General features: G+C 41.3%; 1 protein-coding gene across 7 annotated transcripts; it reads left to right on the top strand.

The window, feature by feature from the left end:
• Positions 1-24,176, top strand: arhgap44a (Rho GTPase activating protein 44a). 7 transcript variants are annotated; one of them, XM_026164787.1, is made up of 23 exons: positions 1-316; positions 10,218-10,257; positions 10,933-11,052; positions 11,132-11,208; positions 11,363-11,474; positions 11,608-11,684; positions 11,792-11,906; positions 12,089-12,157; positions 12,764-12,845; positions 13,104-13,231; positions 13,373-13,484; positions 13,911-13,992; positions 14,166-14,246; positions 14,734-14,847; positions 14,942-15,033; positions 15,867-16,050; positions 16,895-16,912; positions 17,021-17,209; positions 18,349-18,861; positions 20,440-20,585; positions 20,695-21,096; positions 21,746-21,797; positions 22,821-22,879. In XM_026164787.1, the coding sequence occupies exons 1-22, from the start codon at positions 264-266 to the stop codon at positions 21,751-21,753; spliced, it is 2,814 nt and encodes a 937-aa protein (XP_026020572.1). In that variant the 5' UTR covers positions 1-263; the 3' UTR covers positions 21,754-21,797; positions 22,821-22,879. The 7 variants fall into 7 exon arrangements, with proteins under 7 accessions (XP_026020572.1, XP_026020573.1, XP_026020569.1 ...); XM_026164788.1 differs by lacking the exon at positions 21,746-21,797 and having other exon boundaries at positions 20,695-20,769; positions 22,821-24,176; XM_026164784.1 differs by lacking the exon at positions 21,746-21,797 and having other exon boundaries at positions 22,821-24,176.
• Positions 24,177-27,321: the final 3,145 nt, after the last annotated feature.

The raw sequence follows: 27,321 nt of genomic DNA, 5'->3' as shown, positions 1-27,321 counted from the left end.
CTGTGTGTACGCGCGGTGGACTGGTCCAGCATCCCTGCGCAGGCAATGGAGCAAATATAGATGTGCAAAAAATATACATATATCTATCAATTGAAAATATGTAATCGTGGAATACTTCTTCGGCGCTGGCAGCTTGCGATGAGGGAAAGGGGGGGAATGGGAGATTGGAATTTGTGCTGCACCTCTGTGGAGGATGGAGATATGTATTGTGAGAAGTAATGCGGAATATTTCCCCTCGTAGGTGCTAACAGAGAAAATACAAGATGAAGAAGCAATTCAATCGGATGCGACAGCTCGCCAACCAAACGGTGGGAAGGTAAGGAAACCGTTTCCGTGCGCTATTGTCGCGACTGGCCAAGTCAAAGAGAGGAGAACCCCCCTGCATGGCCCCAGAAGGATGCGAATCGGATGAATGCAAACAGACTTTCATTCTTTAATTTGCCCCTTTTTTCCCCTTTTTGCGCTTTTTGCTTATTTACTGAAGTATATTGTATACCTCATGTTCAAAACGCCCTAAGTGTTCTATGCGTAATACCAACTGGAATAGGCTACCGCATAGGCAGCGTGTAGGCGCATTGCCACAGTAGCTCCAACCTGCCCACGGAAATATGTTAAATATAGAAAATCACAGCGACATGGACCATCAAATAGTGACGACCCAATTTTTATGACAGAGTATCATCGGTGGAGTTTGACAAATATGGCATTGCCAAGTTATGTCGTGATTAAAATAGACTCCTGTCACCGAACCTGTCGATAGGTAAACGTGATGCAGACGGATGCAGTGTGGGCTGCGACGTGAGGGGAAAATGAGAAAAAGGCGCAATGTTTTTATTACGCAGTGATATCAGCTGTGAGGAGGGAAGCACCTCTTAGGCGTGAGTTATCCACTCCGTGAATTCCTGAAGGTCGTGATCACGCCTCCCTGATGCGCTTCTGGAATGATATGTGTCAGTTTAAATGGACGGTTTTCCATTCCACTGAACGTGCTAAAACTAAATTAGGGGTTTCTGAAGACAGATTTCCACCTCTGTCCTCACCGTCCAATCTTTTCATGTTCTTGCTCTGCTTCTGAATGGTTCTGAAATCCGGTGACATTTTACACCGATCCAGTGGGCTTATCAGTCTTCCCCCACCCTCTGTGTTCAGGGAAAGCAGCTTGTCAAGCAGCGCTGGGCCAGAAGGTGTTCTCTGCCCAGCAGGGGGGTGGGAGGGGAGGTGGGGGATTAGGACCAGGAGGTGTGTCTGTCATTATTATTATTATTATTATGCGGAGGGGCACACATTGCAGGCTGTGTTGGTGCTATCATTTTTGTTTTCCCCATAGGTCATACTGCTTTTTCTAGCCTCAGTCTTTTTTATCATCATTTCTTCTAGTGACTCATTAGAGTGTTTGTGTGTGTGGGTGTGATTCTGGATATGTGTGTGGGCAAGCAGGTTGGAGGACTTCAGATGGCCACAGAAGATATGGCACTTTTCCTTTTATGCATGTGTACGTGCGCATATACAGCTTATTTAATGCAGATGGTCCAAGTGGTGCTAGTGTAAGTAGAAAATTAGCTCATTTCTGGGGCTGTCTAAGTTGGTCTGTTTGTACCACAGTGATAATGAGGAACATAACTCTCCCCGGACAGCCCTGCTGGGCTCTTAATAATAACAGTGGTCCATAACAAGAACTGCCACTCTCAAACCATAGTCAGAGATTTGATCTTTGGATCAAGAAGTAATGGATCTGACCCTGTGGTGACCTTGAACAGTGTCAAACACTGGCTATGCCAATGGAGATAGATCACTATCTATCTGGAAAAACCAAATCTAACAACTAATGACCTGATCATGCTGGTTTGACGATCATGTTTTGTTTGTTTTGAGGTTTCTTTCGCTAGAAAAGAGCAGGTGTCTCCATTCAGTAACTATGTCTGTATTTCTCCACCACTTATAATTTGAAGGATTTTAAGAGGTGTATAGAGGTGCTGAAGCATGGTTCATTTGGAGAGCTAAATTTAAACAGCTCTTATTTAGATTAAACCACGTAACATAAATGTTTCTTGATATTACCACCAATAAAGTAAACACGTATGCTGTATGCATACACTATGTGTGGATCCAGGTGTTCTGCACCTACATGCCTTAGAGTGTTAGTGTCGGACAGTGGGAAAAATGTGTACATATCACAAATGTGCAGATTTATTGGACTTTTACAAGCATTTATACAAGAAACAGTCTTATCATGCCAATGTCATTTTGCTGCTCTTCCTTGCACACTGCTCTTGCAGAAGATATACTATTATATAGTGCATTAAGTAAAATGGACTTGATTTAGCTTTACCCCTGAGCTGTCTTTTAATTCCGCTGGTTTTGTCCTGTGAGTAATGCAGGGCTCCTATAGGAAAGAATAAAGTGCCAAAACAGTGAAAACAGGCTTCATATTAACTGTTCTGCTGACTCAAGCTTTAACCATCCTCAGACTGGAGCAGGGTTTCTCTGTGGGTATGGCCTTTGGTCCCCCTGAAACTCAGTGCTCTCTTTAGATTTGATAATACCAGTGACAGGTCCTGTTACTAAGAATATGTAGAGTTACATTTTATCATTTAGAAACAAGATTTAATAATAAAATTATGCTTTAGTTTATTTATTGTAGGTTTCTTTATTAAGAATAGACTCATAACTCATATCTTTTTAATAACTGTTTTTTACTATATCTGCTCGTCTTTTTGTCTTGTATTGGCATTTGTAATGGCAAGTCTATAATGAAGGTCTTCTTTTAGCTGGGGGTTGGTGTTCAGGTGTGCTGTGTCAGCATCCCTCTGGCTCTCCAAGGCGGCTGCTGCTCCTGCTTCTGCTTCTGCTGCAGCTTGCCTGGGTGAGACCCATGTCATGTGATCACCAGCTTGACCAATTACCTCTGTGGAGCAAAAGGGTGTGCAGCCATGCATACTTTAGTGCTAACAGAAATGTGTTTTGGTACAGCAGGAGAGACCTGTATTATAAATATTATTTTTGGACATTAACCTTTAATTGAGATTTTAGTCTCCGTGAAAACTCTCCTGTACTTTAGTGTTTGCGTTTGTCTAAAAAAAGACATTCTAATTTTTTGGTGTCCTTACAGGAAGCAAGCAAAAGATTATATTGGTTCATCCAGCTCCCACCCTTCATTTCTCTTGACCTATTTCTCTATTCCCAACTCACTGTCCTATGTAGGTCTAGGACAGACTGTTAAAAAGATTCTATGATTCAAGACTGTAAGAATATGATTTCCTGCACAGTAACATTTACATATAGATACAAAAAAAAAACCCAGGACTATCTCATTCCCTAACACACCCACATTCCATCTTTGCACTCTGCTTCAGCCACCTTTGTGGTGTTCGCAAATACCTCTATGATAGATGCATTCTTCTTACTTGTGCCTTCTAGCTCACCAATCCACAATGCAATTATCTGAAAATGGCAGTCATTTGTGGGCTGTTTTCTCTTTCATGCATTGTCTCTTACTCGGTTTCTATCTCTTTTCTGACGCAGTAGGCGAATGAATTATTGTTAAGCACGCAGGTGGCCGATTTACAGATTGTGGATGTGGATGTGGAAAATGTCCACATTTTTTGAAGGTTTCAGTCCCGTTATATCTGGTGTAACACTAACACAGAATTTCATAAAAAATAACATCATATCAACAGTCAAACATGGTGGTGGTCAAACAGTGTGATGCTCTGGGGCTGCTTTGCTGCTTTAGGAAATGGTCGACTTGATGTAATTGATGGAACCATGAATTCTGCTGTCGACCAGAATATCCTGAAGTTAAATGTCTGGTCATTAGTTCATACCCTGAAGCTCAAGCACACTCGGCTTATGTAGCAGGACAATCTAAAACACACCAGGAAGTCCACATTTGAAAGGTTTTTGAGTGACCTAATCGAAGTTTAGTACTAATATTAGGTTGAGATATAAGCTTAAACAAGCTGTCCACGCTTAAAATCCCTCCAATGTGGCTGAGTTAAAACAATTCTGCAAAGAAGAGTGGGCCATCATTCCTCCACAGTGATGTGAAAGACTCATTGCCAGTTATTAGAAACGCGTGATTGCAGTTCTTGCTGCCAAGAGTGGTGCAACAAGTTATTATGATTAGGGCTCATATTATTGTTTTACACAGGATCAGGTAGGTATGGATAAGTTGTTGTCGTTTTTTCCTTACTAAATGAAATCATCATATAAAACAATGCATTTTGTATTTACTTGAGTTACGTTGGGTTTTTCTACTATTGAAATTTGTTTGATTATCTAAAACATCTAAGTGTGACAAATATGCACAAAATAAATAAGCAATGAAGCAAATACTTTCTCACTGCACTGTATAAAGTAGAGAGAGGAAGGGGCAGAAACAGCATTGAGCACTAATATGTAGCTGACCATATTAACACTGAAAACAAATTACTGTTAGAATAAGAAGTAGGTGTCTGTGCTTGTTTTTAAATTCAGTGCAAGATTAACACATTCACACCTCTTGGTGAGAATGTGTGCCAGGCTCTAAAAGGGCATATGGTCGCTGACAGGTAACTTGTTGCATGAAAATGCAGCGTCCCCCACCTCTCAGCTCTCTGTTCCTCCTCTTAGCCTTGATTCTCTGGGTTGGAACCATAGAAATCTTGGAGCAAGTTGCATTCACAATCTGATTCACTGCTGTTATTGTCTTTTTTGTAATCATTTCTAGCTGAACATGGAACGACATTATGGTGTTATGAATTATTATGAAGCCATCAACAGTCAGAAGTGAATCATTATGTGTGCGCTAGATCATGCGAGAGCCGTTGCTAAATAAGTGTAACCCTCCCATATCCCCATCAGTGCCTTTCAGAGACAGCATACTACAGGGTATGGTAGAGATAAAGAGCCTTTGTCAAGGGGCCATTTTGGCCATCAAAAGAGAGATGATGTAATATCAGAGAGAAGCGCTGTTTCTCCCTCTCCATGTCACTCGTGTTGATTCATTCAAAAGACTAACCTCTTAAAGAGCCCCTGTACTAAAGATCAACTAAAAAACTCGGTACTGATTTTTTATTTTTTTATTTTTATTTTTTTAAAGAACAAACAACAAAACTTGCAACATTTTGAAGGAGATTGATTAATCCCATCAGATCCAGATTCTCCTGTGGAGTTTTATTTTCGTTTTGTCCCTATTGACCTGGCTCCTGTACAAGTGATCATGTACACAGCAGGGTGGCAAATAGAAGAACTCACATGATAATAATGGTGTCACAGAAATTCTGCAATATATCACAAGACAATCTTCTCTGATACATAATGAGATCTGTGTAACTGAAGTAATTTGCCCTAAATTGGTAAAAATAAATAAAGAAAAAGAAAAATAAAAGAAAAAAAAAGAAATAGGGATTGTGTATTTATTCACTGCGCTTTAATGTCAGTGTGAGCGTGTGTGTGTGTGTGTGTGTAATGTCATTATTGTTCATTCCAGTAATGTGTCAGTTGAGCTAATTAGAGATCTGATTCGCTTTCCACCACCATCCACCATTTTCCTCTTGTGAATATCTTCTTCTTCATTTAAGTTTCCATTCGCATTACCCTCATTTATCTGAGAGGCCTCCCCCCACAAAAACCCGTAAAATAGCAAGTCAAAATGTCAGGGAAGCTGTTTAACTGTTTAACAGCGACTCAATAACTGGATTGCAAGAGAAAGCAGTAGAATAGCATTGCTGCATCAATATTTTGACGTGACATGTCAAAGTATTAGGGTTGACCCAGGCTGTTGCTCATGATATCATCTCCAACAGGGATGCAGAGAATGAATCACTAAAGGCTAAATTTATGATGATACCACTGTACATAAAGTTCTCTGGTATATAATTCTTAGTACTAAACTGCTATAAATGAACTGGACAAGCTTGGCATTGTTAAAAAGAAAAACGAGACGGGTGACTCCCTTTAAGCATGCTCACTTCCGTCCATTCAAGAATGTCAATAGGCTCAGAACAGGAAGCACTGATCTACTAATAACAACTTCCTGTTTTATTTACCTCTTTTTCCCCTTTGCTTTTTCCCCTTTGCTGTTTAATCATTCTCCAGCTCCTTTTTTTTTGTGCACAGCAAATATAGTCGTTCCTTTGCTTTGGTTGCCTAGAAACGCTCATTTAGTATTAGCTGTTTCATCACATTCGTTTGACTCTGCCAGCGCACATGTTACATTTCCCAAAATGGTGAAGAAATTTATAGCTTTAACAAAAAAGGTGGCAAAAAAAAGGTTTCATTTCTAAGTAAAGGATTGTTTTGACCTTTGCTGCTTTGTCGTAGTTTATTGTTTGCTTGCATTTGAAGTCATTTAGCTGCTGTGTGTGTGTGTGTGTGTGTGTCTGTGTGTGTGTGTGTGTGTGTGTGTGTGTGTGTGTGTCTGTGTGTGTCTTTCGGAAGATGACAAGTGTAAAAACACAGTTAAGCCACATTGTTGCGCGCCTTTTTGTCGAAATTATTCAGCGCACCATGAATAAAGTTATTAGAGATAACTCAGTGCTTGTGTTTCCAGTGAAACATTACTGAACACTGCAGGCTCTCACTCTCTCTTTCATTCACTCCTTCTCTGGACGCATGTGTGTGTGTATATGTGCATGCCTGTGTGCATGTATGTGCTCACAGTTGCATACCTGACAGAACTGTGACCTAGTTTAGTGGACAACTACAGTAAGTGGGTTTTTCTGTTTTAGTAACCCCGTATCCCATCGCCTGCCCCGCCTCATCGTTTGGGTAGAAACCAACTGGGCCTTTAGATGCACGATGCAGGTCTAGAGAAAACAAAAAGCAATCAGTGGAGAAATATTCACGGAGCATCTCAAGCATAAACACCATTGTGGGTTTTTGTGTGTGTCATTGCTTGTGTGTATGTATATAACTGACTGTGGATCTCATGCCAGCGCTCCAGGGTGTGTAATGCCCCGCTGAGGCCCAGGGCCACCATTCTGCTCCACTACCCTCCCCTAGCAGTACAAGACCTAGCATCCAGTGTAGCTCTTCCAGGCCTCAGAGTAGGGGCCTTTGTTAGCCATGCTAGCAGTGTGAGCAAACCAGATAATGACCTTTTTTTTCCTTTTTGTCCTGCTGAATCTCAGACAAACTGAAAGTCAGCAACAGCCAGCAATTGGCTCGCTACCAATGCAATATGTTCTAGACAGCGGCTGCTTCTTTATTCGCATTTTGATTATGTCAGCATGGATTATTTATGCTTTCATAAACCATGCTCAGTGCTGGGGGGCTAACGATGCAGCTGTCCAACATTGACACAGCTTGAGATAAAAATATATAGATGCAAGCTAACATTTTAACTGCAACTTAACAGAAATACAACGAATTATAATCTCTGAAACCTTACAAATATGTCCTAAACAGACCTTACCTAGACTTTTATTCATGTCAGCTCTTTGCTAATGTTCCTCCCAGATGTAGAAAAAGTTTGTCATTCTGGCAGCTGATCATCTTGCGCAAATATTGTGTCAACTCATTTATCTTCCTCCGCTCTCTGGGATCGTTCATGTTTGCATTGCTCCGATTTGAAGTCCTTTTCACCAGTGTTACATTTTGCATGCAAGACTGTAATAAATGTCTGCAATTTGAACATTACTTCATTAACCTGCATATTTTTAGATGACTGTGCACGTGTTTGTATTGAGTCATCACCAGTTCCAGGTAAAGGAATGCCTGCATAGTGGCAGATGGTTGGCATAAACCTGGCAACGTCTCCCTTTCCCTCCATGAGCATACCACCTGCGAGGTTGCCAACTCTCCCACGTCTTTATTTTCCTCCCAGGTCTCACTTTGCACGATATTTGCTGAGAAGAACATCTCTCCTCACCTCTAAGCTGTCCCTGAAGCTAGACTTACATCAGGTTCAGTAGGGCCAAGAAACTTCAGTACCCCCCAGTTTTCATGCCTCGACAATGCTGCTTTTTCTCTGCATCTTCGCAGCAAGATTATGTGCGATGCTGCTTTCCTAAGAGGAAATGCCACTCTCTGAAAACAAACAAACTCATAGAACAAGACAGCGCTGCCTTTGAAGATAGGCTCCAATCTGTTTGATGTCTAGGTCATAATAGCCACACCGCTTGCGGTCCTTGAGGATGCTAGATGTCTATGATTTAAATTGTTATTGCCTCCTTTTAAACAACAAATCCAGTCAGCTGATCAGCCTGCAATAGACAGTGGCAGTGACAATGCAGAGCAACTACCTACTTTCAGTACATAATACAGTCTTGCATGGGAGGTTGTTTCATAAACCATGGCATTTCAGAGTTTTTTTGTCTGGTGGAGTGTTCAGCAGAACGGTGCCAAACTTTAGTGTGCTGCTTGGGTTATTTTTGTCCTCCCTTTGTCATGTAATCTGCAATCTGCGATCGCAGTTATCCTTATAAATCACGCCAGAAATCTCTTGCTTTGCTATCTTTCTGTCGCTCTCTCTTAGACATGCACACACACATTTCCTGTATTTTGCCTCCTAGCTCATTGAGTAGAGCAGTTTTCCGAGAGGCTGGCTGTGATTAGATCCACTGGTACATGATTTGACCCAGTTCCCATGGCTCCATGCTCACTTTTTTTTTTCTCTGAGGCTGGAGATGCTAATGTCTCAATAGTTCAGCTTTCTGTTATTGGTAATGTGTAAACAACTGTGTGTCAACATTAGACACTTTTTAGTCATTTCATACTTTGCCTCTTTTTAGCAACAGTTTTAGAGAGCTGTTATGTTGCCTGTTTGATAACATACATGAAAACAGCATTTTGGTAATATGCTTCTGAATTATTTCCCCTGGCTCGTGACAATTATTGCACAAACCAAGGTCCTTTATATAATTTGCTTTGCCAAGATAAATTCAGATTCATTATTTGCGGTTGGCATGGGCATAGTCTGGGCACAATCACAGGAAGAGGCTGTGTGTACAGGAAGGGAAGTCCCAAGTAACTGTGTTCTGCTGGGGATCTGAAAATGCCTCATTTTAGGAGGTCAGATGGTCTGCCCGATCCCTGTTTCTTGGCAGAAAGCATATGTTAACCTCCACATTAGGTATTCCTTATATATTGTTTATATATTGCATGCATTAAAGTTTGGTTGGTGTCAGATTCTGTAATAGTTTACCACAAAAAAGAAAATGTACAATAAAATTGTTCTTAGGAGACAAGTGGCTATTCTGTCTTTTCTTATAGGATCATAAACGGCATGTTAAGCTATATGGAAAATGTCCTTGCTGACTAAAGTCATAAAATGAAAGCTGATTGAACTGAGCTGACACCATGTATTTGTAAAATCCAGTGGTTTGCTCTTTTCTGAACTAATGGCTCTTTCACTTCTCCGGATGAGTAGCTTTATCTGCTTCATCTGCTCTGCAGCCCTTTCCTTCAGTCTTTGGCTCAATCCCCATCTGCTGGATTTTTAGTAGGATGTGATGCAGTGGGAATTAACACATTTGAATCGGCGGCTTTAATGTGCTGTTGTTATGCATTGTTGAAGATGATAACTTAAAGAGACACTTGCATTCTTACACAAACTCACCCACTTACACCAAAGAGGCAGGTGTGCATGCGGCCTATAAATTTTGGAGCATTGCCACATTGGTAAATGAGCCTTCTATACCCACAGCATTTTGAGAAAGACACGCAAGAATTGTAAAATGTGTTAAATTATTCAAAACTAAACTGGCATGTCATCAAGAACTTAAAAAGGTAGCATGTCTGATGTTATTTCTCCTGTGTGAATCAGAAACTGTGTGATTGTGGCAGCTGTTCTGTGTGTATATGGAAGCACCAAGATGCCGCCTACCCAATGAAGAGCATACCAAAGCTTCGTAATTCTTTGTGCGCATTGTGCAATAATTCCTTTCATTTGTTTTCATCAGAAAACAAAAAATAACATAAAATAATACAAGGAAGAGAGAAGCCGAATACTTTAAACCATGGGTTAGTTTCCCAGTGAGAAAGTTTGCTTCTCTTTCTTGAATGCAGTGTTTAATATATGAAATTTAATAAGCTCTGCATTGGAAAGATGATGAATGAACATTTTCCAAGAATTTCTGCTATCTTGCAGTAATGTTTTATTGGTCTAGAATTGATTCCCATATCTTTCCCTACATACTGATAAAATTGCCACATGCAATCATGTTTCTGTGGATTTAAGAATACGAAAGAAAACGTATTAATATATATGTTTGTTTGTTTTTTTATCTTTACAGAGCAGAAAAAACAGAGGTGTTGAGCGAAGACCTTCTACAGGTGAGCTGTAGATGTGTATGGGAGCTGTGATGTCAGATGTGTATATATGTGCACCTGTGAACAGCAGTGAATTATTAGTAGTCTGTAATAAATTGATAATGATTATTAAACATCAAAAATAATGTCCGTCAAAATCACCACATGGTACATTGGGAACAATGTACTTTAATTGCTATATATTCTGTACTTTTTTTAAAGTGCACTTGAGTCACAGTTCTGCCAGCTTTCCAAAGTGTTTTTTATTTGTATTTTTTCTTTGGACATTGGCTGCTTTTTCAATTATTTTCAGTCAAATCCTCAAACATGACCATTTTCAGAGGATTTCTTTTTTTGCTTCTTTGTTTTCCTCCCATCATGCCCAATCGGTCAGGGCTGAGGGCTGCCCTTTTATTATTTTGACACAGAACAGAACCAGCCAAAATTCAAAGAAGAGCTCTAAATGTCCTTCAAGAAGCCCAGAGAACTATTCCTGAAGACTAATTGAAGAAATGGCAAGAAAGCTTGCCTTTTTTCAATCCTTTTTTAAAATATCACAGGTTTACTGTCAGTATGTACCGTGAAGAGAGAGCAGGTGCTGATTCATGATGCTGCGTTAGAGCTGACAGTTATGTTGCATCTGTGAGGATACATGTGTGCATGTAAGCACATTCACCTGCTCTGCGTGTGCTTTCCCAGGTGGAGAAACGCCTAGATCTGGTCAAGCAGGTGTCACACAGCACTCACAAAAAACTGAATGCCTGCCTGCAGGGTCAGCAGGGGACTGATATGGAGAAGAGATCTGTAAAGTCACCTTCTGTGAGTACGGGCGTCAGTCCTGCTGGCAACTGTTGAAGTTTACAGAAGTGCGTGTAACATTTTTTCTATGTACCGTCAGAAAAAATTACCGCTTACCATCCTGGCACAATGCATGGAAGAAGGGGCTGCAGTGTTGGGGGAAGACTCTCTCCTGGGGTTAGTGACTACTAATACGCCTGTGCTTAACTCACACACACACAGAGTCATCTTTAATTACAGATTTGGCAGCTGAATTCTTCTCTGTCCTTATTATCCTTGTGTTTAATTGTATTTGATTGCTTATGACTTTGTGCTTGGCTTTTACCAACAGAAAAATGCTGAAGCTCTGTGGGGAGACAGAGGAGAAGCTCGCCCAGGAACTCATTCAGTTTGAGTACCAGATAGAGAGAGATGTGGTGGAGCCTCTTTATGTCCTTGCGGAGGTGAGCAGATAGTGTTATTTTAATGTACCAGTTAAAAGTTGCATTTTGGTGTTTTTATTTCCATTGCTATTAGCAGAAACAAAGTATAATGAGTTGACTGTTTTCATATTAACTCCTTGGATTTTTTTTTCAGGTGGACATTCCTAATATCCAGAAACAGAGGAAGCACTTAGCTAAACTTGTCCTGGACATGGACTCAGCACGAACAAGGTGAACAGTGTTCAAACAGTGAGGCTAAAACCTGCTGTGGTTAGTGTATTGCTAAAATAAAAACTTGGAATGTCTAAAGCAGGGGCGACTGCCTCATTTACCCACAGATATCAACAGTCATCCAAGTCATCCAGTCACCCCAGCACTCTGCAGCCCGGTGCCAAGTCTGAGTCCCTAAGAGAGGAGATGGAGGAGACAGCCAATCGGATGGAAATTTGCAGAGTGAGTCAACGATCAGAGCTACGTGTATATCATGCCTTCATCCAGCTACTTTTGCCCTCCTCTTTGATTTATAACACTTGCACATGAATCAGACACAAATGGGCCACAGTCATGGAATGATATTAAAGTTCTATCTATGATGTTAGTGAGATTATTTCCTTAAGACGATTTTTCTTTTTCAGGATCAGTTGTCAGCAGATATGTACAATTTCATGGCCAAAGAAATAGACTATGCAAACTACTTCCAGACGGTAAGTCAAATATGTCATCAAATTGGCAAATTGTTTTGTTTTTTGTCTTTTGGTGTAAGAGTTCATTTACACCAACAACATTATATATGGGAGCTACACAACTGCTTCATATCATGTAGGTCCCACTCATGTTGTCACTTCTAACCTGTTGGGGTATGGACAGGACATGTGGCATTAAAACTTGATATTTTGGCTCCTTTGTGATCAGGCCTTCTCTGGCATATCCAGATTAGGATTCTAAGAGGCTCGGTTAGGTCAACGCCTTGGTGTCTTTGTTGTGTCGATTAAAACCATGTCCGAGCGGGTTTGTTATTTGGCGGTGAGCATTGCCCTACTGGTTGAAGCCACTGCCTTCAGGGCATGTCATTGCCTGAATTGGTGGGTGTGGTTGGTGCGCAGCGATGAGTACTACGTGTCAGTGAATGAATGAATAAGACGATGAGTGTTGCTGTCTTAACCTGCCGGACATTTTAACGTTGCGGCTGATAAGAATCAGATTTTTTTTGCGTTTAAGCACAAGCTGTAGTAAACACTGAAGATGACTTTAAAATCATAATTGTTTGGTGCATTATCTTATATTTTATTTCCCCCTGCTCTCCTCTGTAGCTGATAGAAACGCAGGCAGAATATCACAGGAAGTCATTAGAGATTCTTCATAGTGTCCTACCCCAGATTAAAGCTCACCAAGGTGAGTCATGCATTGTGTCAAGAGCTATGTGTGTGTGTTTGTGTTGAGATCTGCTCCATTTCTGTACCCGAAGGAATACCAAGATGATCAGTAAAGAATACACTAATAGGCCTGGCATGTTACATAACAACATAATTAAGGAACAGTTATGCACCTTGATATTTAATTAATGGTTAATTTACAATTGCTAGACAAAAGACATGATGCATAGGGTTGTTTTTATCCACGTGTGATTCTGGGCACTGTTTGGTATTGCAGAGGCGTGGGTGGAGAAGCCGTCGTATGGCAAGTCCCTGGAGGAACACCTGACTATAAGTGGGAGAGAGATTGCCTTCCCCATCGAAGCCTGTGTCACCATGTTGCTAGAGTGCGGCATGCAAGAGGAGGTAGAAGAAACGCACATATACATGAATCACTTGTCCATAATTAACATTTAATGGAAATATTCAAAATCTGCGTTGTGTTCCTGCTCAGATGTGTTAGATATGATAATTACACATCACGTGTTTCCTGTGTGGGGGCTGTAGGGCCTCTTTAGAGTGGCTCCATCAGCCTCCAAGCTGAAGAAGCTGAAAGCGTCCCTGGACTGTGGAGTTCTTGATGTGCAGGAGTACTCCTCCGATCCACACGCCATCGCAGGTGATCTACGCCCACATAAATGCATTGTTCAAAGCACATTTCCATAACAACAATCCCAACTCTCTGTAATTGTTAGAGGCTAAATTGTAAACAGCCAATTATTTTCACTCCATGATCAAAAGTTCATTTGTAAAAAGCTGAAGTGTTTGCAGTCTTTTTTTGGACATAATGCACTTTGCAAATGTGGTTCTTTGGAAAATGTCTTCTTCCCAAGAGCTTTCTCTTCAGATATTGCTGTTCATTTCACAGATTAGCATGAAATCTGTGTTGAGCTGTCTGACTTTGGCAGATGCACTAGCTATGAGGGCCTGCTAGAGGGGAGTAGAGATATGGAGCATGGGCTCGCCAGTAGAGAGAAAACAACCCTCCACTTCTTTCAAAGAGCTGACCAGTTTTTACGCTGTCCTTGTTTTTTTAATCCCACAGGGGCCCTGAAATCATACCTTCGTGAGCTCCCAGATCCACTGATGACCACTGAACTTTATGATGAATGGATTCAAGCCTCCAAGTGAGTTGCTGTACTCTTAAGAGTATTTTCTCAAATTGTGCCATTGGCAGTGATTAAAAATAGAAACCAGTTCAGCGTGTTAGTACAGGGCCCCTAACTGTCAAAAAGAAAAATGATGACATTTATAAAGAAGTAGAGCAACAGTAAACCGTAATAACTTTATATTTCCTCAGCATTCAAGACATTGACAAGAGACTACAGGCGTTGATGGCAACATGTGAAAAACTCCCCACAGACAACTTAAACAATTTCAGGTCAGTTTCTTTCCCTGATTTTCTGCCCATTGATTTGCAGGATTGCACATGTTTCAGTGTAGCCTTACTATCATAAACAAGACATTAGGAGATCAAAAACCGGGAAAGTATGTAGAAACAAAACTGGACCACATCCAAGTGAAAATCCGGGTGAAATCCTTTCAATCCTACAAATATCTACTCAACTTGTGCCACCTACAGGAAATAATATTAACAGCAGGATCAGCAACTTTAGAAGTACAAGAATCACTGACAAGAAAATTACTGTAATGTCTTTGCAGTACTCGTAGTTGTACCTCCTGCAGGCAATAACTCATGCTGTTTTACAGTCTTATTTACTGCCTGCAGGTGGCACGTCTAATATTGCTGCTATTATTTTTTTTTTTACTTTATAATCAGTAAATGGTACAAGCAGACATGTCACATCTAACCAAAAACAGTGGGTTATACTTTTAAAATGCACAGTTAATTTTATCCAATCCTACAGATATTTGATCAAATTCTTAGCCAAGCTGAGTGAGTATCAGGATGCTAACAAGATGACTCCTGGTAACATGGCTATTGTCCTTGGACCAAACTTGCTCTGGACACACAATGAACCGTATGTATTCTTAAAGCAACTAATAATTTTATTCTTTGGATTTAAACCAACGATTGAGTGACTCTGCTATAGCTCACTTGTCTGCTCTATCCAGGAACATGACAGAGATGATGACGACCGTGTCCCTACAGATTGTTGGCATCATCGAGCCAATCATTCAGCATGCTGACTGGTTCTTCCCTGGAGGTGGGGATTACACACTATGTATGTAAAATTGTAACTGCGCTGGGCATCTTATCTGTTTTCTTGTTTAAATTATATCATTGTAAGTAACAATTAGGGGATTTGAGATGATAAAAACATTGCCCAGAACAAAAAAGTGTTTAGCTTTATTCAAATGGACATAGTTTTGCATGTCATAATCATGCAAACATCTCAAAAATCATATGGTTGCATGGCTATTCTCCCCAGCCTGATAATACAAGACAATAATGATACAAACAAACACCATACAGCAATACAGCAAACTGACTAACCCAATAAAAAACATACATAAACATACTTAACAATGGACAAGACACTATGGACCCTTAACAAAGGTAATGCCTGTTTTTTGTCACGCTTCAGAAATAAAAGAACCACTGATGTTTCATATTTCTGTATGTTGAAGGGACTGCAAGAAACTCACTCTGGTGATATTTAAATGTATACATCTTTTTTTTTTTTTCATTTTTGTGGATTTGAACAGCAGCACCTGGTTGGTGTATCAACTACTATTATACATTGATTCACAGCACAGTGCAATGCTGATGTTGCAGCATGTGACTTAAATTGAAGATTAACTGTTATTGATTGGATGTTCTCTGTAGACTTTCATATGCTAAAAAAGCATTAAAATGTCATTTTAGTACTGTATTTGTTGCATAGCTTAATCTTAATTTTATTATAGTTATTTCAGTTCTTCATACTAACTGTGGGTTTTTTTGGAGTAATTGTGTGCACTCAAAACGCACACAATTCTAAACATTACTGTAAGTATAATAGACTACATGCTGATGGTGTGTCTGCTTCTGCCTCAGAGATTGAGTTCAACTTGACAGGCAGCTATGGAAGCCCGATCCACACCAACCACAACTCCAACTACAGCTCTATGCCCTCACCAGACATGGACCAATCCGATCGCAAGCAGCAGCACGATCAGAGCCGACGCCCACTGAGTGTCGCCACTGACAACATGATGCTGGAGTTTTACAAGAAAGATGGGTATGATGCCAAGTGCTCACTTCTGCTACCCACCTCTCACTCTCCTTCAGTCTCTCTCTTTCCACCCACGCCTCTTCTCAGGCAACAGATACTGAATTCTTATATTTGAGGAGAGCAGCGTTTGCACATTAAGATCCTCCGATCTAAAGTTTTCATTCGGATGAGTCAGAAGCCTTCATAAGCAGCACAGAAATCAGTTTCTTGTTAAATATCTTATCTCACCGTAATATATACAGGTGTATCTTTAATTATCAGGATTCATCAAGAGAAGCCTGAAAACTGCCCTCATTTAAATACGTAGGGCTGAATAAGTTTGAATGGCATGGTCTCTATGGCAACAGGTTTCTGATGGAGAGCTGCTAGGTTTTTTTCTTCAAGAGGAAATATTTCTCCAATCCCATCCTCCCACACCCAACTCCTCGTTCACAGTCTGGATTGCACGTCACCTGGCATGACTCATTCACTGAGACGGTGGAATATCACTGGAGAAATTAGAACCAACACCTTGAACAAAACACCCCAATCAAGTGAACACAAAGGATGTAACACTAAAGGCATCAATCTAAATTTGTTTAAGCAACTATTCAATGTGGGGGAGAAGCCTGAGCTTTTCTTAGACTATAAAGGTTTAATTGGAAGAAATAACCCTCTAAATGGCATTCAGCAGATTAGCACATACTGGTTATATGACCTGACTTTCTCTCTGAATCCCTTTACTGTTCCCTCTACTCATCTCCCTGCCATAATCATTGCTTCATATCAAATATTAAACATTTTGTGACCCTTGTCTGCATTACTTATGACCTCATGTCACTTTTGCCTCTCTTCTCCCTTACTAACGCAGCATTAGGAAGATACAAAGGTATTGTATCATTCCTTCTTCCCACGACTTCTTTCCTTACTATCCCCACTTGCCTCACATGAGTTTTGCTGATGTCACACATGAGTCTGTACATGTTTTTGTCTCCAGTATGGGCGTCAGGGTTATGGATACCTCCTGGGTGTCTCGTAAGGGTTCATCCACCCTGGCGCGTAAGGCTTCCTCCACTCCTCCAGGCATGCAAGGCCCCGGCTCCCCTGCAGACACACTCATCCCCGAGCAGCCCGGAGAGCTTGCCATCTCTCCGTCTGCCACACCTCCACTTGGAGAAAGGGTTTGGTAAGTCACCGTGGAGACCCTGGCCCTCGCTTCTCCATGCATCCACCCGTGTTCGTTTTTATTGTCATCACCATCATTACCATCATCTTGCACTGGTTCTTGGCCGTGTTAACCATGCTTCCATTCATATGCAATGCTTCCATCTTTTTTTTTGGAGTATCTCCCTCAACATGTTCATGTCGCATTCTGTTCTGAATTTGTTTTCAGACATCACACATTCTTAGAGTTGTCCTTGTGTCCATTTGTCAGGTCACTGTGGGTAAAATTTGCCCAAAAAAAGCCCATTTCTTTTCAAATCTGAAGGATTTTAGTCCTAATACTGTATAAACAAGTTTTGTTTATCTACGTGACGCAAAGCTTCAACCTGCTAGTTGTTGCGTGCATGCTAATCTATCCAATATCCCATTGTTGTGGCTTGGCTTTCTCAGCTTTGGTCGTGAATTAGTTATTTTTCTGTTGACACGCAGACTGATTTCACAATTTCTTTGGTATCATTATCACAATTAAACACATGAGTAATCACCTCATGGTCACTGGCTCTGCCTATGTGGCAGACAAGAAATATTATGGCTTCTGGCTTGGCTGTCTTTCTCCCCCCCACCCCCATTTCCTGTGGCTCTTTCAGCCTTTGAAAGGGTTTTGTGTCTGTTTCACACTGCCCTGGGCTGACTGCAGGACCTGCGATACAAACAAGTCATATAGGATTAAGGCGGGTAGGGCTTCCATATCCAGCAGTGAGGAGAGTTTCAGTCATCAACTCAACTTGGTATTACTGAAAGCTGCAGACCAGCACTTTGGTTCCAGAGAAGGATCCTCACAGCTCTATGCAGTGTGCAGACACAAGGTGATCACAGAGGGAGTCCTACACACTGTATCATTTTTTCTTTCACAATGAAACTTAATTTTCTTTGCTATTTCTTTGTGCTTGTCTTTGTATTTGCAATAAGCTGACTGTGTACCCACTGCCCACCGCAAGATGCAGCACTTTTTTTTTGCCAACTGGTTTCGGCTTCGAACTGACTAACACACTAACACACCTTAATCATCCAAACAGCTTATCCTATATCGCTCCAGTGCGTTTCCCTGTTCAGTCAATAGAGCTGTTTCTTTTGTGCTGTCTATTCTCTTAATATCTACAGCTCAGACAACGTGTCGCTCAATCGGCCGGACACCTCTCATGCCCACCCGCCCCCAGGGGAGGACCGTCCACCCCCCCCTTACCCCACTTCTATGTGCCACACTGCCCCCCACCACTTCTATCCCAAACCCCCGCCCTGCGCTCGCCCTGTGGCACCAGGTCCAGAGTCCCAGCCGCCTGGCTCACCCCCACCCCCAATGCGCTGGTCTGGCTTCACTCCCCCTGTTCCTCCCCCTTCCTCCTCTTCTTCCTCCTCCTCCTCGTCACTTGACATCAATTCGAACCCCAAACCTAGCTGTCTTCACTTCCCCAAACACAGCCCGCCTGGTGACATGTCGCATGCCCCCCCACAAGACACTAATGCTTTGCCCCTCTACGTCAAAACCCCCTTGGTACTAACCCGTCATGACCAGAGCCTTGGCAACCCCCCTAGCCTCCCTTCATCCGTGCCCCCGCCCCCGCCGTGGGCTGCCTGCCCCTGTGCCAGAGAGAGAGGACCCCCCAGGCTGACTAGGTAAATACAACACACGCCTGGCCACTATGGATGCATCACAGAGTGGCAGCTGTATTTCTCCTTTAGCTCGCTGGCTCATATTTTTTCTTTTTTTCTTTTTTTATTACCTCTCCCATCAAATTGCATAGCTGAGATTCTGTAACACACAGGTTGTCTCAGGATGCCTGTCAGCTGGGTTGCCTAGCAACCAAGGATGTTACTGGCTTATATAGCGCTCAGTTTGTTGCTGTTATTGAGTAGATGATAAATACACAAGGAATGGCTTCGAACTAGAATAGAAATGTATTTATTGTCAAGTCTGCTGCAGTTTTTCTACTAACCAGCACACAGTACATGAAAAACCTCTTCGTTTTTTTTGAAGAATTTTAAGGATTTATGAGATTAGCAAAATGGGAACCCTAACAGTGCAGTACCTCCAGCTGGACCCAAAGTGCTGAGTTTTACAGTTTTGCCTCTGATAGTTTCTTGAGTCAGAAGTCTTTGGTGCTACTACCAAACAGGACGGTGTGAATCATTACACCAAATCTCTGTCTGTGGTCAGAACTTGTTTTTTTAACACTTTTCCTGTGATTTGGAAAGCTGATGACCTGTGGTTCGGAAGTCTGCTGAAGATGTACAACTAAAACGAATACCATTTAATTAGATGGCAACTTTAAATGGCACTTCTATAAGTGTGTTATTTTTTGTTTGTTTGTCTGTTTTTTTCTTACTTGTGGTGGTGGTGATGGTGGAGGGGGTGGGGGGGTATTCAAATGGGTCATGTAAAACAAAGTTTCTAAACCGTTTTTAAGCAATTATTTGTTATTGTTGTTCATGCAGTTTATTTAGAGTCACTCGACTTCGGTTCATTTATGTACTCAGTTAATACTTTGTCAGTCATATCTAGTTGCATGAAGTGTCTCTCATCTATTTTGAGTGTATTGTCACTGTCCAAAGACACATTCAATCCGTATTCACACCCTGTTGTTTACTAAATCTGGCAAACGTTCTGCAAGCCCAGGTGGAATTTTTCTGTTTGTTAATCACTCGTGAAAATGAATGTCACATCCCAGTAATTGAGTTTCTTAGCACATATATAGTCAATATACTGGTATTGCTCAATTATTTTTTGAAGTGTTTGTCTTATTTTTTTCTATAGTGTAGTGGTTTACACATTTGCCAAGCAACAGAGCCATGATTCCTTTTAAGAGGGAGACAGAAATCCTCCAGGGATGCATCAGGAAGGGCATCTGCTGTAAAAATCTGCCCAATCAAATATGTAGAGCTACCTGCTGTGGCAACCCCTTGTGAATAAGGAAACACCCAGAAGTAGCTTTTGTTGCAGGGGGATTGAAAGCATCTGCATCCATACAGAATATTGTGCACCAACTTTTTGTAAATCTATTAAAAAAATAACAAACAGGTGTTGAGATTTTGAACTGCTTTCCTTGAGATTAGAAAAATGTTATTAACAGTGGAAGCAGCCATGTATATGATGGTGATGATGGTGTAGTGACTGTAAATGTAGACTGCGATGAGTCCAAAACACTGTTTATATGTTTATATGTTCACATAATAATATATATCCATCCTTTTCAGTTCATTGAAGAGTAAAGAGCTTTCCCCTGTAATTGGACACAAAGCCATCCAGGTCGCAGGTCCAACAGTACCCCCCAGCAGTAGCCCTCAAAGCAGCAGCCAGTCTCCCCACTCCACAGAGCACAGTCCACACACCCTGCGCAAAGGTCAGGGCCTCAGTAATATGTGCTTTCATTGACATTGACATTGAAGTTTTAAACATGTCTTATTCGTATTTCCACAGGTAACTTTAATATGACTATGGTGTGTTAACAGGTTCCAAGAAGTTGGCTCCCGTGCCTCCTAAGGTCCCATACGGCCAGTCTGGAGGGATGTCTGACCAGTCCACAGGTCAGCCGTCACCAGTCAGCCTGTCCCCTACACCTCCTAGCACCCCTTCCCCTTATGGACTGGCATGTCCTCCAGGTCAAGTACCACCGTCCTCCCCTGGGCAGACCCCACTGGGTACACCCCACTCTCTTTCGTCCCCGCCTTCCCTGACGGGGACACTCACCAAGTCGCGGCCTGCCCCTAAGCCCAGGCAGAGACCCAGCCTGCCCCCTCCTCAGCCACCCATAGCCCCTCCGGGGCTAACTGGCCCACCTGTGGCCCCAGTCCCTCAGCCCATGGAGCAGGGCCTCCTGGATGGACTGTCTCCTGGGGAGAGCATGTCTACAGGTAAACATCAACCCTTGGCAACAACACCCCCACCGCCACCCCCACAGGTGGGGCTGCAGCGGCCCTCTCTCAGACTCGCTGTGGCTCTGTCCAATGGAGACGGTGGACGAGTGTAGGACTCTGTAGAACCTGTCACTGTAGACAAACCTGTCCCCTTTACTGACTGCTCCCAAACAAATGTCCGAATGAATACAAGTTGCCTTTTAGACACAGATGCCTGAGAATGATAAGAAAATGTAAATATTAGCATTTCTTGTGCTACTGTAGTAAGGAAATCTCTTGAACAATGTATTCATTGCTTGTGTTATGTGATGATGTTTCTGGGTAATGTGTGGAAACATCAGAGAAGCATAGCTCGTCCTGCTTGTATGAAAGTTGCCATTAGATTCATCATGTGCTCTCTGTTTATCTGTGTTACCCAGACCCCCACTTGGCAGAGGTAGGTCAGAGGCTTACACAGTTCACACCAGTCTAGCATCTCTTACTGGGTAGCAGGAGTGGAAACCTAGCCAGACAAACCCAACGATAAAGCTACAATATGATGTTCTCAAACTGAGGTGCTCTGTCAATATATATACACCAGTGATTTTGTCACTTTGTTATATTTATCATTCTCTTGTTCCCCCTGCTACTATTGTGTACTTTGCAGCTGTGTGAGGCCAGGGATTCAGTGTGGGCTAAGTGTGAGGGGGACTTTTAGGGTAAGCCAGACCGCCCCCGCCCCATATACTCCATCTCACTGCCTGGCCTCGTACCGTGGATGCCTCTGGGGTCTCCTGCAGCCTGCCTCAAACATACCTACCCTGTAATGCCCAATCATAATCCCCGTCCTTTTTTAGCAGGTTGGCTGTACTTTCCTTGCACTGTCTTCAACCAATAATGCACGGCTTAAGGACTTCCCAGAGTGCATCACACTGCGCTCACATTGCAGATGCCATTGCTTACAACGGTTTCATCTTAAAGCCCCTTTCCTTTTGTTCCCCATTCCCAGCCCTATGCTGGCAGACATCTCCAACGCCCCTGCCACTCGTATCAGGGGGGTCACAGGTAACCCCCACTCCTCCTTTGGCAGGTTCATCGCTTTTTATAACCTCTGCTTCCTCTTACTACACTGCCACACTCCATCTCATTCCGACACAGGAGTAGCCATCCGTCTCTGTTTGGATCTGCCGCTTCCATTAAATGGAGCAGCACGTAAGAGTATCTATATTCACAGCAAATACTAATTTCAGTCCTCTAGAGATCTCCATTCTTACTTTAAGCCCACTTGGTGTCTTGGTGCCATTTTCTTTCCAGAGAGTTCCACACACATCCTGTTGCCTCCTTGATGTTTATCTGTCCACTGTTGTAAACATGTAATTTGTCACTGTGCAGTCATTTTGACTTGTTATTGTATTTTATCTGACAGAATATCTGTTCTTCCTGTCTCAAAAGACACAAAAGGCAGCGACTCGCTACACTAGCCTCTACCAAGTTTATTGACATAATCAGCACCACACTGTAAAATGTGAAGCACACGTAATCTACTGATTCCTTCGATCATATGCCACTTACCATGAGTTCAGACTCAAAACAATTAATATTATTTCTGCTCTCTTTCATTTTTACACTCCATTTTCATTGTCATATTGCCCTCTCCTCCTCCTCTTCCTTTTCCCGGTGCTCATTATCACCATCCACACTATTCTGCTCACCATACTCACCTTTCCCATCCTCACCATTAGATATCTTCAATTATGAAATCCCTTCCATCAATGTCAATCTGGACAGCCTCATCGATGAGTTCAGCGGTGCCCCCTGCAGGAGGTCCATGGCAGTGACAGATCCAGAGGGGGATGGTGTGCCTGAGGAGGAGCCCCAGAGCACCACTCTATGACCTATCACCCATAGGCATCATTTCCAGAACCCCTATGGCTGTACATACTCTTTAACTGTCTCCGCCAAGGCCCGATGGAAAAACACTGGCCGCACCATTGCCAACCAGAAAATGAACCCTCCCTCACATCTGCTACAGGCTGCAAACAAACTGAACTTTTCCAACTGCTTGCTAGTAAATTAGTGTGACTACAACTACCAAAAGAAAAAAGAAAAAAAAAACACACCAAAATGCCATAGTGGAGGAACAGTTGCCTTTAGGAGGAAAGACTGGAATTTAGATGAGTATTGCATTAAAAAGATTTTTTTTTCTAATTTCTTTTTATAGCTTTGCTTTGTCGTTTAATGCAGTGGTCTGTATTTCTGTGTTTTCAAGTTTCTTTTTGCCTTATTAGAACATGCAATCAAATTGCAATATGATATTTGCAAGTTGTACAATATTTGGTTAGGGAAACTCAGAGCCTGACATGGTTTGGAGCAAAGCCCATCCTCAGGGTGAAACGGAAACACGGAGCGAGAGCGTAGTCTGATTTTATTGCTCACAGGGTATTCAAGCTTTGTGCACATTAGGAATATGCGGAGCCCCAGAGACAGGCTTTGCATGCCAGAGTAACATTTAACGTTGTTTTTCTTAGTGCCACTCCCCATTTTAAATTCCCCTCTTCTGTCGCAAGTACAGCTACAGTGCTCTGTCTGAAATTTACCTTTAGGTGAACTCACTTTAACTCACTTTATACCAGCACAGTAAGAGAAGAATGTTATTATGATTCAAGTTTTTGTACTTCTTGCATCCATTATTTATTTAGAAAGCACCACGACGTGTTTGCATGACAAGCCAATATCGATCGACCTGCTTCTTACCAAGGGCCTGAGAATGGCAGTGCTTTATTTTGTGCGAGTGTTACTGTTGTTGTTCACACCGAAAAGTAACTTTAGTTCCCACCCCAGTGCTGTAACAGTGAGTGATAACGGATGGATGACTACACTGCCTTTAGGTTCGTATGTCTTTCTCTTTTAACTTTGTTTCAAGTGCTTCAGGTTCAGTGACCTTTGACCCCTTGTGTAAATACAAAGACTGTACATAAACTGATGTATATAAGCTGAGAGGAAAACTATATGTAAAATGCATATCTTGAATATATAATAATGATATATGTGCTGATATTTATTGTGTAGAAAATGTAATGATTAAAAATTTGATGTTATTTTTGTCCCGACACACAATGAACAGGTTTACTGTAGAGTCATAATTTTTTCACTTTAACACCAGGTAACTATGATGCTGCAGCAGAAATGCAGAATGTTTTTTTCTGCTTAAAGAAAAAAAAAATCAAATGTGGTCTTTCTAATTCTTCCTCTTAAGCTTTGACTTCAGGCATGCTAAAGGCCGAAGGAGTTGCACACAGATGCCATCTTCTCTTCTTTTTTGTTCGACTCAATGATTTGTTTGCACGGGCCATCTAATGAATTCATAATGAGGACACATTTATCCCCTAAACTGCTGTTGTTAGTAGTAAAATTGGCGCACGTTTAAATTTGAAATAATTGCCCTTTGCTGTTATTTTCAGACAATTAATGATACAAATTTATCATGTAACAGATGCTGCAGTGGTAGTATAATTTCCTTCAAATATTCCGAGTACAATAACGTTGTCAGTTAAAGTGCAATTACAGTGTTTACTCATCCACGAGAGTCCAAAAAGTGGTCAAAGTCACCTTTCCCGAACCTGCAGAAATAAGCCATTAATTTCATTTGAAAGCCTTTTTGATTATAATTATTATTATTTTATGTGTGAATTAATCTCTGCCAAAATTAATTATAGATTATTCTCACTCCAGAAGTAATCAACTGTATGCCTCAGTGTGTGTTCTCAATGGACTTTGTTTATGAAGATTTTAGTGATGTTGATTATATTGATAGTTGTGGTAATTGTATGACAATTGCAAGTGCCCTCACACCGGTTGTTATTTTGGAACTATAGACATAATTAATGTGTGCTAGAGGATTTAATTTTCTGTGCTGGATCCATACATTTATACAAGGAGGCAGGTTTGTTTCTGAATGTGACTGACTCAGATCTCATATAGCAGGCTACCTGATTTTGTAATACCTAACAGGACAAGTAAGAGTTAGCATTGGACAGAAGGTTGACTAGGGCCTTATGGCATGTATTGTTACCAGTACCGAGCAGCATAAATGTAACGTTTTTGTGAATCATTACTGGAACTTGGAGCCACTTAAAAGCATGCATATATAGGTGTAATTATTATGTCGCCAAACAAGGGAAAAAATCTGTACCCTTCCCCATAACACAAATCATAATTGTTTAAAAGAATTACGACAGTAAATTAACAGCAGATTTCAAGTGCATATCCATCGGTTGCAACAAAGTTGCATAGGTTTATCATTTAACTTAAGTTGGCCTATATTTCCTAACTCACCTCATCATCAAGTATGTTGAAAAAGTAAAGCCCAGTTTGTTTGCATTATTTTGTGTGTGTGCATGTGTGTGCGTGCGTGCATGGGTGAGAGGGTGGCGTGAAAGAAAAGCAAAAAATAAAAAAGTAAAATGTGAAAATGTGTTTCATGCATGCGCTTAGATAGTGTTTTGATAATCCATGTTTTCTGTCGATCACAATTTTCTTTATGGATTGTAAGAAGGACCATGAATAAACTCTAAGCCTGTAGATGGACTCTAGAGAATGTGGATCGTTAAGACAAATGGTCCTTTGTGGGTTTCAGAGCAATACGGTGGAGGAGTAGACGTTGTCTGTGGATGTACTGCCTCCTTCTGCTTTCACTACTAATGTACAAAAAAAACCTGCTGCTTGTCAAGCCCACCCGTCCCACCCCTTCCTCTGCTTAGCATATCAAGTGGAACACAGTATGTACTGTGAAGCCTACCTGCAATCCTTATCAGAATGTCAGAAAGAAATATATATATTAAACTCTACATTTTTAATAATCTCACCTGGTTAACGTGGGTTTTATTTGATATACGTCTTGTTATTTATAAAGTGAATATTTATAAAAGTTCCTTACCTAGTTACAATTTTAAGGTTCCTATTCAAGTTGTAATTGCAATTTGAGACACGTCCATGTTAGTTTTTCTACTTTTCAAGAGCATGTTTCTCTACTACATTATTCTATTAGACCCCATGCAAAATTTTACATATGACAGAAACCATCTTTATTTCAGTAACAGCACATAAGAAAAAGCTGATGGTTAGCTTTTGCATTCTTTTAGCGTGCTAGCTATGCTAACATGTCGACTGCCACTCTCCAAGCTTCAATGTTATGGTCACTGATGTGCTAGCTAAGTTAACTAGTGCTAAATTTCAAACAAAGTAAACAATGTGATGCTAGTGGAAGTTATATTTTGGTTAAGTTCACTTTGTAATATTTTTTGTTGTTGTTCACATGATTGGGGTGATACTGATGGCTAATATTAGGCACCTGTTTGCCCGATGTTGGAGAGAGGAATAATGGGTTCTTGTGTGTTTTTGTTCACATCAATGTCCCTTTTTCTGGTAAATGGACTGGTACTTGCATAGCACTTCTCTACTCAAACTGATCAGTCAAAGTGTTTTTTACTACAAGTTACATTTACCCAATTACACACATATACAAGCAATGTTCCCTCTAAGCTGCGCACGAGTGCAATTGCGCACAGAAAATCTGCGTTGCGCACACAAAAAAAAAAATCTAACCTGAATTTAAAGTAAAATTAATACTTTAACAATTCTGTTTTGCAGTGTTAGTCAGTAAGTGACTAGCTGCTCCTGTATGGGATTAGAACAATGCCACTTTATCCCATAGTCCAGCTAATAATGAGATTCACATTCGTATATATGCAGCTAATCAACGTCGTTGACAAGCTATGACAGCGTCCTTGTGTGCAGACACCGGGGTTTTAGCTAGCAAAGCGGCGTGGCTGATGTGGAGTGAAGCCACGTTAATCACAACGTGTACAACCATTGGAGATGTGAGCAGGACAGACTGAACAATTGATGGGAAAAGTGTGGACTTTATACCAGATTTTATATTGCGTTGATAGGCCACGTAAAACCGGAGTTATGATAAAAATATATGCAACGTTTGGTTTTCTTCCTGAATACTATCGTTGTTTATATTTACTGTGGGAAGAAACGGTAAAAACGGTGTTTTATAAGGAAAACCTCGAAAGCGCTCTCCGCCTTTGAGCAAAAACAAAACCAAAAAAACCCCAACCTTTCCTATTGGTCGAAAAATATACCATGTCGACCAATCAAAAAACGATATGGCAACATGGCATTTAGTTGTTTAGGAAGGGGGAAGTTTTAGGAGCGACAGCAGTGTCTTGAGATTGA

The sequence above is a fragment of the Astatotilapia calliptera genome, chromosome 4 (assembly GCF_900246225.1).
Source record: "Astatotilapia calliptera chromosome 4, fAstCal1.2, whole genome shotgun sequence".
NCBI lineage: Eukaryota > Metazoa > Chordata > Actinopteri > Cichliformes > Cichlidae > Astatotilapia > Astatotilapia calliptera.
Note: the sequence above shows the minus strand (reverse complement) of the source record. Positions and strands in the feature narration are given on the sequence as shown.